Source organism: Prionailurus viverrinus, chromosome B3 (genome assembly GCF_022837055.1).
Source record: "Prionailurus viverrinus isolate Anna chromosome B3, UM_Priviv_1.0, whole genome shotgun sequence".
In the NCBI taxonomy this organism is placed as follows: domain Eukaryota; kingdom Metazoa; phylum Chordata; class Mammalia; order Carnivora; family Felidae; genus Prionailurus; species Prionailurus viverrinus.
In genome coordinates this window covers 56,448,866-56,469,291 of record NC_062566.1, presented here as the reverse complement: position 1 = coordinate 56,469,291, position 20,426 = coordinate 56,448,866, and the positions used below count along the sequence as shown (strand labels likewise).

The 20,426-nt window shown below is 39.2% G+C and overlaps 2 protein-coding genes across 4 annotated transcripts in view; both read right to left on the bottom strand.

The window, feature by feature from the left end:
* The window catches only part of VPS39 (VPS39 subunit of HOPS complex), a 46,832-nt gene extending 34,595 nt beyond the window's left edge, over window positions 1-12,237 (bottom strand). For both annotated transcript variants that reach the window (XM_047862598.1, XM_047862599.1), the window contains exons 1-4: window positions 11,990-12,237; window positions 3,969-4,034; window positions 652-716; window positions 71-113 (exon numbers count right to left, since the gene is read on the bottom strand). In XM_047862598.1, the coding sequence (XP_047718554.1) occupies window positions 71-113; window positions 652-716; window positions 3,969-4,034; window positions 11,990-12,062 (247 nt within the window). In that variant the 5' untranslated portion in view covers window positions 12,063-12,237. The remainder of the gene's footprint in view (window positions 1-70; window positions 114-651; window positions 717-3,968; window positions 4,035-11,989) is intronic.
* Window positions 12,238-13,859: 1,622 nt separating this feature from the next.
* Window positions 13,860-20,426, bottom strand: part of TMEM87A (transmembrane protein 87A) — a 40,338-nt gene continuing 33,771 nt past the window's right edge. For both annotated transcript variants that reach the window (XM_047861229.1, XM_047861230.1), the window contains exons 16-20: window positions 19,312-19,385; window positions 18,836-18,897; window positions 18,131-18,186; window positions 17,608-17,638; window positions 13,860-15,122 (exon numbers count right to left, since the gene is read on the bottom strand). In XM_047861229.1, coding sequence (XP_047717185.1) covers window positions 15,081-15,122; window positions 17,608-17,638; window positions 18,131-18,186; window positions 18,836-18,897; window positions 19,312-19,385 — 265 coding nt within the window. In that variant the 3' untranslated portion in view covers window positions 13,860-15,080. The remainder of the gene's footprint in view (window positions 15,123-17,607; window positions 17,639-18,130; window positions 18,187-18,835; window positions 18,898-19,311; window positions 19,386-20,426) is intronic.

Genomic DNA, 20,426 nt, shown 5'->3' with positions numbered 1-20,426 from the left:
TGAAAGAGTTAGTCAGGTCACAGTTTTTATTTTTTGACACATGAAATATAACTACAACCCCTTTTCTTACCTAACAAGCTGACCAGAATCTTAAACTGGGAAACCACATGGATCTGGAAAAGAACAAATCATTAGACTCAATTAAACATTTCTGACAGGGCTTAACAAAACTTCATTTAACTACAGTACTAAAAAGGGACTTGGGGTACAGGGGTGGCTCAGTCAGTTGAGCATCTGACTTCAGCTCAGGTCATGATCTCGCGGTCCATGAGTTCGAGCCCTGCGTCGGGCTCTGGGCTGACAGCGCAGAGCCTGGAGCCTGCTTCTGATTCTGTGTCTCCCTCTCTCTCTGCCCCTCCCCTGCGCATGCTCTGTCTCTCTCACTCTCAAAAATGAATAAATTTTAAGGGAAAAAAAAGGGACTAAAGAGTCTATGCCAATGACAGGAATCTGACTTATATTTATGTGTAATCGCAATTTCTGCTCATTATAGAGGATCTCAGGCACATGACGGATGGACCATGATCTCTGCGTAAGTGGGAGAACAGAGAGCAGAGGATTCAGAGTTATTAAAAATGTTACCGAAGTTCTAGTTTTGACATGGTCCCATAGAAGTCAAATATTCTTGTAGTGACCACCATCACTGCCTACCTGTTGAATCTTTTTGGAGAAGTTTTTATTGGATTTCTCTAGTGTCACTTCAAACCTGTTGCAACCTATGGAAAAGAAACAAACATTCAGGGATACACGTAAAACTTAACTATAACAAAAAATGCTGCTCCATACTGCTCTACTACATGAATCTACAAATTCCTAAAAGACTAGAAGCTAGAGATCTACACTAGAGAGCTCTCTTCACATTGAGTATAAGAAGTCACTTTCAATTCTAATTTTAGAACAGAGGGTTTCATGCACCTTCACTTGGCATTGGCAATCATATGATGGAAGTTCAGTGAAGCTACAAGGTACTTGTGAGTCTGAAGGTCTTATCCTGCAATATAGTACCTCGGCTAAGTGTTTGTAAAAAGTCACAAATTTAAGAACCCAAGCAATGAAACCCAGCCCAAAGCATCCTCAGATCTAGACCAGCTAAATCCCAGCAGCTACCCTATGTCCTGCATCACGGGACAGAGCAAACACTCAATACTAACCCCAGAACTAAAGTAATTTAACACATCTACACTTACTGCCACTTTCAGGAGATTCTACATCTGTTGGCACTGCTGCAAAAAGGGAAGAAAGTTACATACCACAAAAATATGTCATGCTAGCTTTGTGGGAATGACAAAAATATTCAGCCTCAAAAATCACCAACAAGGCAAGAAGAGAATAATTATCATGACAATGACATAACAACAAACTAAGCAAAAACTAGGTGCTGGGTTCTGGGTTTAAAAATTTATGTATATTTTCTAAAACCTCACAACTATTCCAAGAAGTAGGTATTACTGTTCCAATTTCATATGTGAGGCACCTGACAGGTCAAGCAGTTAAGTAGCAGCCAGTGAGAAAGCGCCCAGAAGCAAACTCAGGGCTGACTGGAAAGCCCGTGTGCTGAGCCTACACTCTATCTGTCTCCCAGCTTGTGAAGAGACTATTCAGGCTGCTGACCCCGGGCTGCTCCCCACAACTAGTGGGGCCCACACCACCAAAGCTGGTCTTACTTTTTCCACCTGTCCCTCAGCAAAGGAGATGAAGGGACTCTGGAGATTCAAGAGATTCAGAAATTTGTCCTGTATTCTGCCATTATATTTCACAAGAAAAAAAAAAACCAGCCACTTCACACTTGATACAGAACTCTATATTTGAAAAGAGCTTTATTTTAAAACTTCTACCAATTCTCCTCAAAGGGAGACTTATCTAGGACTGAGGTTCTCAAATTTTTTGGTGTCAAGACTCCTTCACAACCTTAAAAATTATGGAGAATCCCAAAACTTTAATATGGGTTGTAGTTATCAATGTTTACCAGGGTAGAAATTAAGACAGAAATTTTTAGGGGCACCTGGGTGGTTCAGTCAGTTAAGCGTCCGGCTCTTGACTTCAGCTCAGGTCATGATCTCACATTTATGGTTTGAAGCCTCACGTCAGGTTCTGTGGTAGCAGTGTGGGGCCTGCTTGGGATTTTCTCTTCCCCTCTCTCTCTTTCATAAACCCTCTACTTTGACTTTTGGTTTCTCTTCTAACCAGGTGCCTTCCTCTTTTCCTATTTCAAGGGTAGCAGAAGAGTAGCAGAATAAGGTAAAGGGTAGCAGAATAGGCCACCCCAAAATCTGCCACTTTTGTACAGGGATTATTTTGAGCTGAAGGCAACTGAGAAGAAACAGGTACAAGAAAAGCTCTCTGCCCTCCAATTTGCCTAAAAACAGAGCATACATTTACACAGGTGTCCCTCTACTCCCTCTCTACCAAGGACAGGATTTAATTAGTTGGAGACAACACTAGACCCTCAGCGGCCCACAGAGGACACCAGAGCAATCTACTAACAAACTTTACTAACTAGTCCTTATTCCATTAGTTTCCCATGTGTGTGTCTTCTAGCAGTTTGCCATCCTAGAAACTCTAAGTCCTTTTCCCTTGCCTTATTGCTTCTTTAAAAATTGTTTGTTCATTTGTTAAGATGCTATATAAGCCCAAATTCCAACCAGCCCTTTCAGCTACCCATCACTAAATGTTTCCATGTGTATGTGTAATACACATGTTAATACACTTGTCATTCTTTTGTTAATCTGTCTTTTGTCAGTCCAATTTACATATTCCCACCCAACGGACCTAAAACGGGTAGAGGGAAAAATATTCCCCACCCCACACACCTGAAAGATGCTCTTTTTTCCCATGTTACCCTTGCTTAAGGCTCCAAAGGGAAGTACTATTACCTTAAGCTATTTACTACAGAAAGTCTATCAGGTTGAAAATTATGAAATGTAGTTTTTTCTAATACAGTCAAATAATGAAAGGGGCAGGGACGCCTGGGTGGCTCAGTCGGTTGAGCATTCAACTCTTGATTGTGGCTCAGGTCATGAGCTCACAGTCATGAGATCAAGGCCTCACCTCTCCTTCTACCCCCTCCCCAACCCCCCCACAACTGTGCTGGGCGTGGAGCTTGCTTAAGATTCTTTCTCCTTTTCTATCTGTCCCCCCCCTCCCCCACTCTCACTCACTCTCAAAAACTAAACTAAACTAAACTAAAATAAGACAATTTCATATGGTTCGACATACTTGGGCATTTATAGCAGATTTCTATAGACTCTACAGCTCCAAAGTATATTATCTAAACACATCAATTTTCCATAAAAAGAACATCAAAGTAAAATTATGAAAAGGGAGTGAGGCACTTCTCCCTCAAAGGAAGAAACTCTGACAAAATATATTTCAAATACTTTTGGTTATTATTCTACATTTTGCTGACAATGTCACATTTGAGAGAGCTTTAGTTTTCAAAGTCCTTGCATCTGACCTCAACAATTTTCTGAGACAGACAGGCAGTTTATAGAAGAGGAAAATGACATTGGGAAGGACCTACTCATAGTCATTTAGCCAAGGAGAAGGAAAGCTGAGCTCAAACCCAGGTCTCCTCTCTTCTAGTCCACCCCTCACAAGTTAATAAAAGTTTTTAAACCAGTGGTTCCTAATTTTGTTTCCTACCCCCACATCACTCACACAAAAATCTTATACCCATCAGTAACACTTATTTCTGACAGGGAGTCACTAAGAAGTAAGGAGGGGAGGAATGTTCAACCCCACCTACGGGCGGGGGTCGGGGGGGGGGGGGGGGGAACAGAGTCTGAAAAAAACAAAAAACCCTGAAGATTTTCATATGCTTCTCCCCACTTTACCACAGTATTACTCTCAACCCCGATGGTTTTTAATGATCTAGGGATCACTGATTTCACAGTTGTATATTAGCTATCAACATTTTTTGCATGAGTAGTAAGCCATCTCTTTCTCGATTCTGGAGAGCTGCTACTTACCAGCATCTTTCCGGATCCTATAGAGAAGAAGATGTCCTTGTTTGGTGCCAACAAGAAGCCATTCCTCTGCAAGAGAAAAGAATTGTGAGAAAGGTCAATCAGCTTTACTAAAACCCTACTTCTTGAGCTGGGGCTTGTAATGAGAAGTCAAAGGGTCAAGAAAAGGAGTTGCTTTTGATAGTAGGTGTTTTGCAAAACTAAGGAATATTTATATTCAAGAAATGTTTGAGAACCAACCAATCAAAAAAGCATCATTACTAGACTAGACATATCAGGGAATAGAAAATGGCCCTGCCTTCACGGTTTCAAAATTAAACTGACCAAAAATAGGATGAAAATTTATATAATCATAAGATGGGGAGTATAAACATGAAAGTAGGTCTCTAATGTCAGAAACAAAGCTAAAAGGTACCCTTTGGAGGCTTAATGATTTTACCTTAAGGAAAATTAGAAGTGTCACAGAGTATTAACCTTATAGAATTCATTATCTCAAAAGGCGGCCTAGCAGATCAAAACAAACAACTGCAACTCTCACACATTGTTGGCAGCAATATAAACCAGTACAGCCATTTTGGAAAAAAGTCTGGCAGTTCCTCAAAAACTTAAACATACAGTTACCATGTGACCCAGCAATTCTACCCCTGAGCATATACATGAGAGAAGTGAAAACATATGCTCACACAAAAACTTGGACACAAATGTTCAGAGAAGCAGCATCTGTAAAAGCCAAGAGGTAGAAACCACCCAAATGTCCATCGACTGATGAAGGGATAAACAAAATGTGGCAAATCCATACAATGGAATATAAGCCAGCCATCAAAAGGAATGAAGTGCTGACAAGTGCTACAATAGCAGGGATGAACCTGACATTATGCTAAATGAAAGAAGCCAGACGAAAAAGGCTACAGATTTTATGATTCTATTTATATGAAATGTCAAAATAGCCAAATCTATACAGACAAAAAGATTAGTGGTTGCCTAAGGCTGGTGGGCTTATAGGAAAATGAGGGAGTAAAAACTAAGGGGTATGGGGCTGATAGGATAATTAAAATGTTCTAAAATGGACTGTGGCCATACTTGTACAACTCTGTGAATGTACTAAAACCCACTTAACAGTGTAGTTTAAATGGGTGAATTATATGGTATGTGAATCACATCTCAATAAAGCTCTTATAAGGAAAAAAAAAAAAAAAAGACGATCTAGGCCAGTGAGTGGTTCTTTGGTATGTATCAAAATTATCTGAGGATTTGTTAAAACACATTGCTGGCCCCTGCCCTCAGTGTCCGAGTCAGCTGGTCTCACAGCAGCCCTGGAAACTTGCATTTCTAACAAGTTCCCAGGTGATGCTAACACTGTTGGTTCAAGGACTGCTTTGGAGACACTAAAATGGTCTATGCGAAAAGTAAAGAGGCTTCAAAAGGGTTTATTTAAATAATTACCCTGACAGATGTATATTAACTCATTAAGGTAAGTTAAGCATGTCCAGGTACTTCCTCAGCTTTTTGATGTTGTAACAAACATAAAGGTCGTTCATTCCTTTCATAAACTCTCTTGATCCTTTACGAGATAAAATATTGGAAAATGGTACAAACAGATACTTTATTGAGAATGTATTGTGTTCCAGGAAATGCTAAGCACATATCATATGTTAACTTCACTAATCCTCATAACTATCCTTTGAGGTACATCCTTCTGATAAAGCCCCATTTTATAGATGAGGAAGTTGAGGCCTAGGGGATAAATAATTTGTCCCGATTCATACATGTAGTAAGATGTGTACGGAAGCATCAGGACGTAACTACATGCTGTGATGTACTTACTAAGGCATCACATGTCAAAAGAATGGATTTTGGCCAGAGGTTGTCTGAACGACACTGGTTATATTTCTAAAAACAGGTAGGGGTGCCCTGGTGGCTCAGTCGGGTAAGCATCTGATTCTTGATTTCAGCTCAGGTCATGATCTCACGGTTTGTGAGACTGAGTTCCACGGAGGGCTTCCTGCTGACAGCATGGAGCCTGCTTAGGATTCTCTCTCCCCCTCTCTCTGCCCCTCCCCCACTGGTACTCTCTCCCTCTCTTTCAAAATAAATAAATAAAGTTAAAAAAAATGTAAAAACAACAAAAACAGGTCAAAAGCCACATCAGGAACATTTCTCCTGATTGGAGAAATCCTCCTAAGGTTGATGTCCTTAGTCTTCCAGGAAAAGATAATGACTCTGTCTTCTTTTATTTTGTGTTGACAAAGGAAGTAGGAGAATGTGTGCCTTTTTTTTTTTTTTTTTTTTTTTTGAGAGAGAGAGAGGGAGAGGATGTGCGTGTATGTGCAGGAGAGGGACAAAGAGAATCTTAAGCAGGCTCTATGCCCAGTGTGGAGCCCAACGTGGGGCTTGATCTCACAACTGTAACATCATGACCTGAGCCAAAAACAAGAGTCCAGTACTTACTGGACTGAGCCACCCAGCCTCCCTAACAGTGCATTCTCTCAATGACATAAGAGAAATCAGAAATAACACTAGCTCTAGTGGAATGTTGGAGATTTATGTCAGAAGAGAACACAGAAAACAAAAGAATTAAGTTCACAGTGCTTGCTTTGTAAAAGATATTGTGCTCAATACTACTGTATTGAGCAAGTGGTAATCCTAAAGTTGATTTTTAGGACACCCACTGCTATTTCGGATGTAAATAAAATGAAGCAGAAAAGTTTTTAACTCACTTAAAACATACATAAAAATCTATAACCAAAAGGCCAACATAATATAATGTTCACCTTCCCTTCCCACTCTGGTTCCCAAATCCCTACTGTTTTTCTTTGTGTCTTTGAGCAACCTATCTTTACACCCAGGTCTGCAACGTCTATCAATTTCACCTCTGTAAGGTACCTTGCAACAGCCGTATCCCAGGTCTCCAGTAACCCCTGTGATGGCCTCACCAGTCTCCCTATATGTGTCCTTCCATGTTTGCTATAGACAGATAGCAAACCTTAGATCTGTGATACTGTCACACTGGGGCTTAAACCTTCATGAAGCTGCACCACTAACAAATGAAGTCAAACTTGTAAGCATGACATTCAAGAGTCTACTTTCCATTTTTTTTTTTTTTTTTTTTTTTTTTTTAACATTTATTTATTTTTGAGACAGAGAGAGACAGAGCATGAACAGGGGAGGGTCAGAGAGAGAGGGAGACACAGAATCCGAAATGGGCTCCAGGCTCTGAGCTGTCAGCACAGAGCCCGACGCGGGGCTCGAACTCACGGACCGTGAGATCATGACCTGAGCTGAAGTCGGACGCTTAACCAACTGAGCCACCCAGGCGCCCCTACTTTCCATTTTTATTGAAATGTTTACTTGCCAATAGATGTTTCTTATCAAATGCCTACTCTATTGGTCATAAAGTGGAATCAGACAAATTCATTGTAAATAAATAAATAAATAAATAAATAAATAAATAAATAAATAAAATTTTTAATTGAGATTTTTTTGGCCCTTTTCACGTTTTCATTTGAAGGTGCTGGGGAAAAATGCATTTATCATACATGCAAAGTGTAACAGCTTTCCTTTATATAGTAAAAGCAACTCTCTCTCTCTCTCTCTCTCTCCTAATACTCAAACTCATAAGGGAAAACAGTGCATCATCCAGATGTGATAATGGCACAGAATCTTGAAGAGGCTTGATTTGGTTTTGGAAGTCAGTGGGTGCTCAGGTGACCAGAAGACCTGACCCATGTTGGGCCTCCACATTCTATGACATGTCATCTTATAATACAATAATGGATACAAAACAAAGAGAATGAGAAGTCTGCAGAGCAGGCTCAAAATTTGGGTAGACAGTCCCTTCTGAGACCCAATACAGCAAATCGGAGAGTGGGACACACTACCTAAATGGTGTATTCTATGGATAACACATACATAAACAGATGTCAATCAGCCCTAGAAAATTCCTGACAGACTAATCCTGAGCCACAAGTTTGGAGCTTATTCCTCCTGGGAAGTGAGGAAGTGCTGAGCCCTCTTGCTCATAATAACCCTAATGAAGATCTGTCCAACAGTGCAAACCCAGCCCAAGCTCATGTGATATATAATTCCATTCCTGACCCTATGCTGGCCACTGCAGGGAATACAGAAATGGAAAAGGTAGTGGTCATTTTCCTTTTTTGGGGGGTCATAGAGCAAAGAACAGTGTTTCTTAAAGCATAATCCTGATTAGCTATATCAGAACGACTTAAACTTATTAAAAATACACATTCCTGAGTGCTGATCTGATTTAGATACAATAAATTCTGCAAGAGTGACCCAAAATCTGCATTTTTGAATTCAATTTTTTAATTATATGACACATTTATGTAGTTTCAATGCTAAAACTGTGGGAAGTCTAGCTTCCATTCTTGTCCACTCTCTCCTGTCTGCTACAGGCAACCATTTTAGTCCTTTTTATCTTTCTATTGTTTCTTTGGAAAATATAAGAATGACTGCATATACACACATACACACACACACACACACACACACACACACACACACACACACTTGCATTTTTCTTTACAGGTTCTTAATATATATTAAAGTTTGGGAACCAGTGTCTAGAATCAGACATGATTTACTGGATATAGGACCTTGGAAAAATTACTTAAATTCTCAGGTTATTCCTCTGCAAAATGCAGTTATTGATTCATAAAAGCTTAATACAGACTAGTACTCAATAAATGGAAGCTATTATTATTAATATCATCATTCATTCATCAAACATAGGTTTAATGAACACCTATTATGAAGAGCTATTCTAGGAACTATAAAGCAATATACAAAACAAAGTTCCTGCTCTGAAGGAACTTCTATTCTAATATGGAGTGAAAGAGACAATAATATAATATAAAACAGCATTAAGTAGCAATCCATGATAAGAAGGATAAGCCTGAGTAAGAGAATAGCACATTGTCTTTTATATAGCATAGGTGGGGAAAGAAAGTCTTGCTGATTTATGTGGCATTTCAGCAGAGACCTGAAGGAAAGGAGGAAGGAGCAATGTAATATTTAGAGCAGGAGAGTTCCAGACAGAGGAAAGAGCAAGTGCAAAAGCCCTGAGGTAGGTACATGCTTTGGGTATTATGGAATAAAGACGACTGTGTGACTAACTGGACAAAGGAGACGGGGTAAGAGCACAGGAGATGGGGTGGGTGAGGGGAAGTAACTAGAGGCCTGATGATGTCAGATGTATGAAGCACAGAAAGGGCTTTGGAACTTATTCTAGTTGTGACAGGAAGCTACTGAAGGGTTATGAGCACTGGAGAGATGTGATCAGATTAAATTTTCAAGGGATCACTCTACCTCCGTGTGGATAAAAGACTGAGAGCAGCACAGTAACAAATAACATGGTGATTAGACAACTACTGCAGTAATCCAAATGAGAGAGGTGGTGCTCTCATCAAAGTAGAAACAGTACAGATGGAGAGAAGTGACTGGACTCTAGACTTATTCTGAAAGTAGGGCACACAAGATTTGCAGATGGACTGGATGCAGCGTGTAAGAGAAGTGAAGAATGATTCCAAGGCTTTTGGCCTTAGTAAAATAGGTACATAGAAATGTCATTTGCTGAGATGTGGGATGCAGGGGGACAAAGCATGTTTTGGGAGAGTGGAATCAAGAACCGTTGTGGCCATGCTACTAGACGTCCAAATGAAGGTATTGAAAAGTCAGACGGATTCTACAACTCTGGAGTTTAGGGAGAAGTCATCATCAGCATCCTCATCTCCATTTCCCTCATTTCCATTTCCCAAGAGATGGACTATGGTGTCTCTAAGACATCTTCCAGCTCGAATACTGTCTGGCCCTGCATGATCTGGTTTCTGGAGGTTCCTGGATGAATTTTAGGTAAAAAGGGTAACAACTAGAAACAGTAGTATTTACTGCTGCTCAGGTCGGAAAATAGTTTTGAGTCAAGAGTTGGTAAATAGCCTCTTGTAGCCTAATACCTACTGCAGCGTCCTAGGAGGTAACGAGCCCGTCCCCTGCTGGGATCAAGGCAAAGAGCTACCTACCATTTCAAGTTTTAATTTATTTACTCATTTTAAGTAATCTCTGCACCCAATGTAGCGCTTGAACTCACGACCCTGAGATCAAGAGTTGCACGCTCTTCTGAGCCACACAGGTGCCCCATCCCTACCATTTCAAAACTATCTTTCTGGAAAGCTCAAGTACAGGGAATCTTTACGGTGACAAAGTGGAGTTGGTGAGAGGCTGAGATACATGTACTACTAGTTCCAGAGAGTATCAGTCAAGGATTCTGACAAGTATGGTAAGCAGCTGCATTCATCCTTTTTAGAAGCATATGTCCTAGGCTGAGTTGGGTACCTCTCTCCCATGTTTCTATATTAGGCAGCATATGCCTCCAGTATCATTTATCTTACATCATAATCCGTTCATATGTCTTTGTTTCTCACTCTGTGTCCTAGGAGCACAGGCACTGTTTCCTAATCATCCTTTAAGCCCTGTCTTTAGCAGAGAAACTGGTCCATTTACATACATCTAATACATACTTGATGAAAAATTAGGGGAATGTGTCCCTTTGGACAGTGTCAAGTCTTCCATTTTTTACATTTCTTTTCTCCTCTATTTATTTATTTTTTTTTAGTATTTATTTATTTTGAGAGAGAGAGCATGTGCGCACACATGTGTGCAAGATAGGGAGGGGCAGAGAGAGAGAGAGAGAGAGAGAGAGAGAGAAAGAGAATCCCAAGCAGGCTCCGCACTATCAGACCCTATGCAGGGTTCAGTCCTATAAACTGCCAGATCATGACCTGAGACAAAATCAAGAGTCCAATGCTTAACCAACTGAGCCACCCAAGCGCCCCTCCTCTGCTTATTTTTAATTTTTACTGAGCATTTAATCACAGAAAATGGAGGGTTTCTTGAGATATCCAGAAGAAGCAAGAGTCTCTCCTTAACCCAAGGGACTAAGACAGCTGTGAAGGTGTGATTTTAAAGCCCAAGGCTGCTAAAGGCAAGACAGTGCAAATTAACATGAAGACCTGTAGTGAAAGTACCTTACTGAAGAGGCTGTAAGGAACTCTGCAAGGCTGACTGGGTGGTACTGTCTGTAAATGATCCAGATGACACCAGCCACCACCAAGATTCCACCTTAGGCACCTAGCTCAGTATAAGATCTGATTAAGACTTCTGGGCCACTTTTTTATGGCCTTTGATTTTTAGCACCTGGACATTAACAAGAAAGACTTAAATTACTTGTTTGGTCTTCGGTGGCTGTTATCAGACACAAGCACTCAAAGATAAGAGCATAACGTTCATAACTGAGAGTCAAGGTTTAGACCCCTGAAACCATTTTCATTCTAGAGCATACAGGAGATGCCAGACCCTGTTTTCTGTACTGACCAATCCCAAGAGGATTACACAACTTTTTAATGGGTTAGATTCCATGACAGCCTGGAATGATGCTCTTCTACCCACAGTTAGGTAACTTGGGACATTTTGAATACAAGGCAATCAACCACTTGGCTAAACTGAGTTTAGAACAACAACGTGAGCTACCTAGTGACAAGTGACACTGACAACTGACAAGTGAACGATGAGTGATTACTAAGAAAAAAGGCATACGGTATTAATGTATTTAATGCCCCCCCAAAATAGTGTTGTCTTTCACCTAGAAAACAACAATCATCTGGACAAGTTCAAGCCCCCGGTAGGTTGAAAACTCCCCAGTGCTTGCCCCTCCAAACTGAAGACTTCTTGGGAATCGAAATGACCCAAAGCTGAGCACAGTTAATAAGAAAAGTTCAACCTTCAACTCTGTACCGAAAGCAAGGATAAACGTACCGAAAGTCTGGGTCCCTGAGGACTTGCCAAACATCCCATTTGACCTCGCTGTCTACAATACTATGCCCTCCCTCATCCCATGCCTCTCGGACAGCGTCCGATCGGAGTCCATACAGCTAGACTCCTGTCCACATCCCCAGCCTTGTGAAAGGCAGGAACCGCTTCTGCGCTAAACCCGCCTCGGGCCCTCGGCTCACCCCAGGCAGCCAGACAGTCGATCTGCAGAGGCAGCTTTTCCAGGATCGGCACTGGCTCGAAGGCGTCATGCATGGCGGCGAGAAGAGTCGCCGCAGCAGTCTCACCCGAAGTGTGCGGGGACGGGCCAGGTTTGGGCCTGGGCCGGGAACCAGCCCCAAGGAAGGGACAAGCGGGACGCTGACCGAGACCCCAGCTACAGGCCGTTTGGCAACACGGCCAACACCGGACTTCCTGCCGGGCTAAGCCCGCCCCTTCCGCAGCAGAAGCCCGCCCCTTCCGCGCAAATTCCTAACGCTCCTTCGAGGAACGCGCCGGCGCTAGGCTTCCCACCTTCACCCTAGACCCAGAACTTGTGTGTCATGGAGCCTGATTAGCAACGGGGCTTACCTAAAAGGCGGAGGGGGGAGGGGGGGGAAGGGGCATCTTGGAACTGTCTCAGTGTAGCATGGTGGTGAGTTCGGGCTTTGGCGTCACTTACTCGGGATGGAGACCATTTAGGAAATTAGCCTTTGTTTCTTTATCTGCTAAAGGATAGTAGTGTTCCACACTAACCTGGTGTTGTGGACATTAGCAACTCCTGACACACTCTAAACACCCAATAAATGGTGGTTTTTGCATTACCATTATAATCCCAACCACTTCAACTATTTTACCCTTTTTTTTAAAGGTTGTTCTAGGCCAGTGGTTCTCAAAATGTGATCCCTAGACTAGTAGTATCAACATCACCTGGAAACTTAGTGGAAATGCAGCCTCGGGCCTCATTCCTGCCCTACTAAATCAGAAAATCTGGATGGGGGGGGGGGTGCAGGGGGTCCAGCAGTCTGTGCTTTAGTAAGTCCCCAGAGTGAGTCCATGGACTTTAATGTTTGAAAACTACTGCAAGAATGAGGTGTATCTGGCAACCCCCCTCTCCCCCCCCCCACACACACAAAGAATATAGCAGGTAGGTCATTAAAGCACTTGAGTTTAAAACATAAGTCTACGATAAGTAAAAAAAAACTGGCCTTGGTCACTTTATTTTTATACAATGTCAGTTTCTTCACTTATAAATTAGGATTACTGTCCCATCTTTACCAAATGCTGTTTCTGATAATCCAGTGAAATACTTTCAAAGTGTCAGTATTAACACAAAAACTGCTAAATAAATCAAGCATTATGGGTGATTTTCACCATAGAAAATGAACACCTTGAAAATATAGAACTGCCAGCTGCTGTCCTCAAAGAAGGCCTGATACCTAGCAGTTTCAGGCCCAAGGACTAAGACCGATATAAACTCTCAGGTAACATGTCAATGTAACAAACTATAAATTACTTCTGAACCAGTTCTAAGAAATGATACGCTGTATGTAATCACAGTGCCATAACCCATAAGAGAATGCAGAAAGAATTATCAGGTACAGTCTACAAAATTTGTTACTTTACACTACTGCTTAACACCTTAAGATTTTTTCCCTAGTCTTAAGTCAACATCTAACCACCCTCAAAAAATATCTGACCAACTATCTTGGTGCATTATAACTATTATTCACTTGTTAAGTGTCTCTATGGAAGAACAGCACACAACCGTACCACTAGCCCTTTGCTAATGGATTAACCTGAGAATATAGTCAGTTCTTCATATGTTCCTTAGAGATATCGCCTAGGTGACTTTTTTTTTTAAATCACCACAGCAAAGAGCTATACAGAGATGTTAAATAAATGTAAACACTTCCACTATAGTATGAGTTAGTAAGATTGTGGTCATGTGGTCAATGGTTTCAACAGATAATAAGACAATGTAGAGTAAAAACCATGGAAGGAAAATTCCCACAAGAATTTGGGAGAAAGGATGGTCTTTAGAGAAAGTCTGAAAAAAATGAGGAAAATATATTAATTTTGTTAAAATTTTTTATATTAAAAAGTGGCATGAACTTTCTACGTAAAACAAAAATCTTGGGAAGGCGAAATTGGACAAAACCATTAAAACAAATATAGTGCTTCAAATGAATCCCATCACCTTGTGATGTCTCTTATAAACAGTCTCTAAACCAACACCAGGTATAAGAACAGTCGATCCTAAAGAATGAGCAGCAGTCCAGGGCCTCCACGCTACTTCATGCAGGAAAAACTGTTTCAATTAAGCCAGAAGGACCTGTATCCTTTGTATTAGCTCCTGCTTCCTAAGCATTACAGTTCCTTTAGCAGGGCACTCATTCACAAGCACTTAGACGGAGTGCCTCTCTGCATCTAGTGCAACACCCAGTGAATGGCATGAAGGCAAACAAAGCACTGCCTAGGACTCCGCAATGCCACCGCCCTTGGAGGCTTACAAAACAGTAGTTAAAAGTTCTGGAGTGTGCACCACATTGCCAGCAATGGGATGTGTCACAACAGCAGATGTCAAGAGTTAAGCTAATATTTCTCTCTAAAGTACATCTGAGATAGAAAAATCTTTAATATACACCATTTGTAAACAAAATTGCACTTGATTTTTTTTTAAATGATCTGAATCATACTGTAACAGTTTGCTTCTCTCTTACATACTCTTTTGTTTTTGTTTTAAATCATCCATAGAACCATGGCTCCTTAGCTCAGGACTCTTTTTTTCTCAAAATTACCTCTGTAAGATGTAACCTTGGCTTCTCAGGAAATGGAAAGGTAATTGATAATTTCCCCCATCACCTATGTAACTCTCTAAATAAATAAAAATTATAGGCAGTTGCTCCTGGAGATTACATATTATGGCGTTGATGTCATAGTTCTTTAGAAGATGTTAAACTTTTTAGTTTGATAGATTAAACAATTTAAACGTTATAGAAGGTTCAGGAACAACACACATAAGTTGCATAAACATCCATGTCAGGGTGTGGGAGGGAAAGGGGCATCAATGTTGTAAATAAAAACTTGTAGATTTTTCTTGTCCTATGAACTTGTTTTCAGTAAGATGTTCTCCTTGTTCTGACACCTCTCACCAGCTCCAATGCACAAAGGTCAAGGAATAGATCAGGTTTCACTGCCTCCTTTAATTCCATGGAGGAGTGTAGAAGATTGACACAGAAGCTGATCTCTTCCGAGTTACTACCCATCTTCAACTGCACATCTTCCCATTCTTTACTCCATTTTGGACCTTTCAAAGTGTGTGATCATTCGTTCCTAGGGGGAAAAAAAGTCTTTTCTAAGCATATTAATTTTAAATGGTCTACATTCCAAGTATCCTCTATAAAGAGGATGCACACACACATTTCCCACAAGTACTTTTGCTTATGTCCACTAAATATTTAGAAATGGTTCTTATCTATGAAGATTTTGAAACACACAGATGCCTAGGCCCCACTGGAAATCAACTGAATCAAAATTTCTAGGTTTCTGGACACCAAACCACAGATCAAAAGGAACTGTATCTTTCTGAGTCAAATAAGATGATTAAACAAATATTTACTTAAGATTAAGCTTAAACGGGGGCGCCTGGGTGGCTCAGTTGGTTGAGCGTCCAGCCCTTGATTTCAGCTCAGGTCATGATCTCATGGTTCTTGAGTTTGAGCCCTGCATTGAGCTCTGTGCTGGCAGTGCAGAGCCTGCTTGAGATTCTCTCTCTCCCTCCCTCTCTCTCCCCTCCTCCACTTGCTCTCTCTTTCTCTCTCTCAAAATAAATAAATAAACTTTAAATAACTTAAAAAAAAAAAAGACTAAGTTTTAATGAAAATGTGGACCTCCTCTGATTCAAGAATTTAACTTGAAGAAAATGTCAAGGATGTGGGCAAAGATTTAGCCAGAAACATTCTACCGCAAAACTCAAAATTATAACAAAACAGAATTAAATGTTCAAAAACACAGGACTGTTTAAACAAAATATGGTATATCCTTAAAATGAAAGATTACACATTAAAATTACACTTGAAAAAGTTCTAGAGATTTGTTGTACAACAATGTGCATATAGTTAACACTATGCACCTGACAATAATTAGGATGGCAGATTTTATATATTTTCATAATTTTTCTAAAAATCATGTTAAAAATTAGGTCTGATTAGAAAACAGTACTTATATATGCCGTTTCAATGAAGAAAATTAATGTGTTACCATTAAATTTCCTCTCTTATGTAATTTTTCACCTTAGAGTTAACATTTTTCATTGTGTTGTTTCATTTGCTAAAAGCACATATCACAAATTTATCCTGAACTGTAACAGATGTGTGAATACTTTTTCAATATGATCAATTACATCAACCAATCTATCCTTTTTATTTTATTCTTAGAACGACTCCTCCTGAAGCTCTCTGGTCTGCTCCATTCTGGACTGGATGCCCTCTAAGACTGTCACCCAGCTATTGGTCTTGGAGTTTCTTACATCATCATCCTGGGAGTTTATCCTTGCCCCTCTGTTGGACCCTTTATTTCCTGAATCCAAAGTCTTTCTCTTTTTAGTTCTCTCAATTTATAAAGAACATTTTCTATTACTTTCCTGAGAAAGCACATATAGAATGTTAATTATTTTATTTTTTGCATGACTGAAAACATCTTTATTTTACCCTCATACTGACAGTTTAGTTGAAAATACAATTCTAGGTTGAAAATGATTTTCCTCAGGGGCCTAGGTGGCTCAGCTGGTTGAGCGTTCCATTTTGGCTCAGGTCATGATCTCACGGTTTTGTGGGATCAAGCCCCACGTGCTGGCAGCTCAGAGCCTGGAACCTGCTTCAGATTCTGTGTCTCCCCCTCTCTCTGCCCCTCCCCTCCTCATGCTCTCTGTCTCTCGTAAAAATAAATAAACATTAAAAAAAAGAAAATAATTTTCCTCAGAATTCAAAGACATTGTTCTATTATCTTCTAGCTTCCAAAACTGAGGCCACAAAGTCTGATGCTGTTTTGATTCCTGGTCCTTTAAAACTTGTTTCTCTTGTAATTCATTTAAGTTCTTAGTTCTTGAATAGGTTTTTCACACAGGGAAATATGAACAGATAGGTGAAGTCGATATAACCAAAAGTACTGTAATAAACCTGTAGTGAACTGCCCAACTGGGTTTCACATACTCAGCCTTCTTTGACTGAAACAGAGCGATGGCTGGAGAGCTAAAGTCAAAAGGAAGCCCTGAGGGTAAACTATTAGCAGAAGCCCACAACAGGGAGATCTAGGAACTGCAGAATATACCACAGAAGGCAAAGTGTTACAAAGATAGGTTTAATTCTAAATGGTAGAGTTCTCAATTATTTCAATGCATAGAACTGCTAAGGAATTTGACATTGTATGCCGCATCACACAGCAAGTCAGTGGGAAATGAACAATTTTTCTTAGCAGCCAATCCAACAAAGTAAGTTGGATTCAGGCCGATGCTTTCAAAGGACATTCAAAAATCAAGGGATACTAGAATAACCTAATATTCAGAACAAAAGACCTGTCTTCAAATCTTATCATAAAACTTTGGAAAAGAAATAGGGGACAGGTACAGAAAGGAAACCTTCTTGAATAACATCTGGGTTCTAATATTGGTATTTCTATTCTCATCCTTTTTCAACTATACCAACTACAGTCCTTCAGGCCGTTACTGAGTCAAATAAATAAAATTCCCCTGAACAAAGGACCTATGATTCCCTATTAAATCATGAGACCCACAGTTTATGCACATGATTTGATTACTAACCTCATCTGAATCCAGAAGGGCTGGAAGTGCTCTGCAGAGAGGAAAACACCAAAATGAACAACGTAAAGTCATAAATGGTTCATAAAGGAAATTATGAATACAATTTAAAGCCCTTTCAATAATTAAGATCTGCATCTTATTAATGGGCACTTCAGGGGGAAAAAAGCAAATATGAAAACAGAAGAGTTACTGGAATTGTACAGAGAAAAACCATGTCCTGCACTGTAACAGGGCCAATATTTAATTAAAAATATAGTCATGGAACTAAAAAATCTCAAAAGGATTATCCCAATGATTTTGGGAAGGTGTACAGCTAAATCTTTCTAAGCAGAAATGTCATCTGAACATATAATCCTGATTGTTTGTATATCATTCCTTATTTTTAACATCTTTTTAACATTTTTAATATTCTTTAATTTTCTATTAGCATTCGCATTAGCATGTTCTTCAGCTCATTTACTTAAAATAATAAAAGTTATACTAACTGAAATAGGATTCTTATGATAACAATTAAAAAACTTACACATCTGTCACAGAAGAAGGAACATTCTCTTCTACCCATTTCAAATCATCTTCCTGCTGGAAACATACAAATACCAGTGGTTACTAAAATGCACCAGATAATACATGTCAAGTAAGGATCTAAAGAGGTCTCAACATTTTTAAACTTAATCTTTTGAGAATTCTGAAGTAGTATATTCACATAACAACTGGGACTGCTAATAATTTAAAAAATTATATAGTCAATACTTTAAAAAATCCATGTAAGTGTAATATAAGTATGTAAGTCAAATAGAAAATTGTCTTTAAATGCTTTCTTCTCAATGTTCTAATACCTAAGAGTTTGCTTCCTGTAAGTTTTGCTCCTTAAAAGTGAGATAAATTCTAAAGCCCTTAATGTAGACTGCATGCATAGTTCTAAAAAACAAACAAGAAACTGCTGAATGAAAAAAAATCTTGATCTTTACTACAAATAGCATCTTAGGTTAACAGGGCTATAACTTCCATTGGTGAAAACAATTAAATAGAACCATCAGACTAGTCTAAGGTGCCTTTTCAGGACACGGTAACAAACCAACTAGGTTAAAGATAACTAGATCTTAGAATGAGAATCACTTACTGTTTCTGTTTTTAAAAATAAATGTAATATATATTAAAAGATGTATAAAGCAAGCTTAATTACAGCATAGATCTAAAAAATCATTAAGGCCTGTATACAATTACTTACTGCTTTGTTTACTTTACTATTTCCATTTGGTTCTTGTTTGGTACTTCTCATTTTCATTCCTTCTGCAGAGGGAAAACAAAGTAGATGGGTTAAGTGTATCAGAGACCAGCAATAATTTCAAACATGGATTCAGAACTTTAGGTTTATGGACCCTGATTTATACAACAGCTATTTCTCTACTTTTATGCTAGAAGTTCAAAGCCAAATTTCCAGCTCATCCAGTAAGCAAAGTGTACATTTACTGTGCAATTATTCACTGAATTTATCATGGCTTCACCTTAATATTTATACCCTTACTTTTGATTCCCCCTAACTTCACCACATACCAAATTGAGAAACAATTGTACAACAGTTGTAAAATAATAAACTGTATCAAAGTATCTTGATTTTGATACTCACAAACTGTTATATTTGCTTTACTCTATTTCTAAAAATCAGAAAATAATATTTAAAGCACAAATCAATTTTATCACTACCAAAGCTTTCTTTTAGCATAGGTTCTTTTTGTTCATCTTCTTCCTCTTCCTCAGACAATGGTGAAAAGGCAAACCTGACAACGGAAAGAAACAAATTAGAAAACTACAAGAAATGCTACACTCTCTAGATTTTACAGACCTTATTACTGAAGCTGCAATGAGTCATTCATAAAATTATTTTAGTGAAAACAAAATAATTCTTCCCCTTCAGAAAGCTCTTATTTGCCTTTATTAGCAAGAGAAGCAGGACAGTATCACATTTACAAGTGCAGGCTCAGCCACAAACTACCTGGGACTTGAGACAAGTTACTTATTCTCTGTGCCTCAGTTTTCTCATCTGAAACTGGGGATAAGACATTACTCATAGAGGTGTTTTATAAAAAGTAAACAAGTCATTTCAAAAAGTGCTTAGAACAATACCTCACACATGGTAAAGCATTTACAAGCATATATTACCACGAAGAGGAAAGTAAATTCTCATGTAATTTAAAATCTCAGCCTTTCAATTTGTAGTTAAGAGACAAAGTCCTGACCTTGTATGTACCAGGTAATTTAAAATCTCAGGTTCCAAGTGGGGAGTTGAGAAGATGAAGGCTTCATCTGGTATATCTAAGATATCTTTCCTTTACAACTTCCAAGAGATTCAGCAAAGCAGCTGCCAGACAAATATCTCCTAGAAAGCTTCCACTTTGAACTCACTCTGTACTTACTGTTGTCTCTTATTTTAATTCTACTTTGTTTTTAAATCACCCTTTCATGAATTAAAAAACAAAAACCCCACAGAACTCTTTAAAAGCTAGGAGTAACAGGGAACACCCATAACCTATTAAAGGACAATTAGCAAAAATTAACACTAGATATCAAAGTTAATAATACTTGAAAAGCACTTCTTAAAAATCAGAATAAAATGAGGAGGCCCACTCTCAATGCCTCAATTCAATACTATACAGGAGAGCCTAACCAACACAAGAAACAGTAATGAGGCAGCAGTGTTAGTTGGAAAAGAAAGAGTAACATTGTCATTACTTTCAATAACAATCAATCTAATGGGGAAATCTAGAAATTATCAGAACAAGACAACATATGAAGGTTGATGGATATGATATATAAAAATC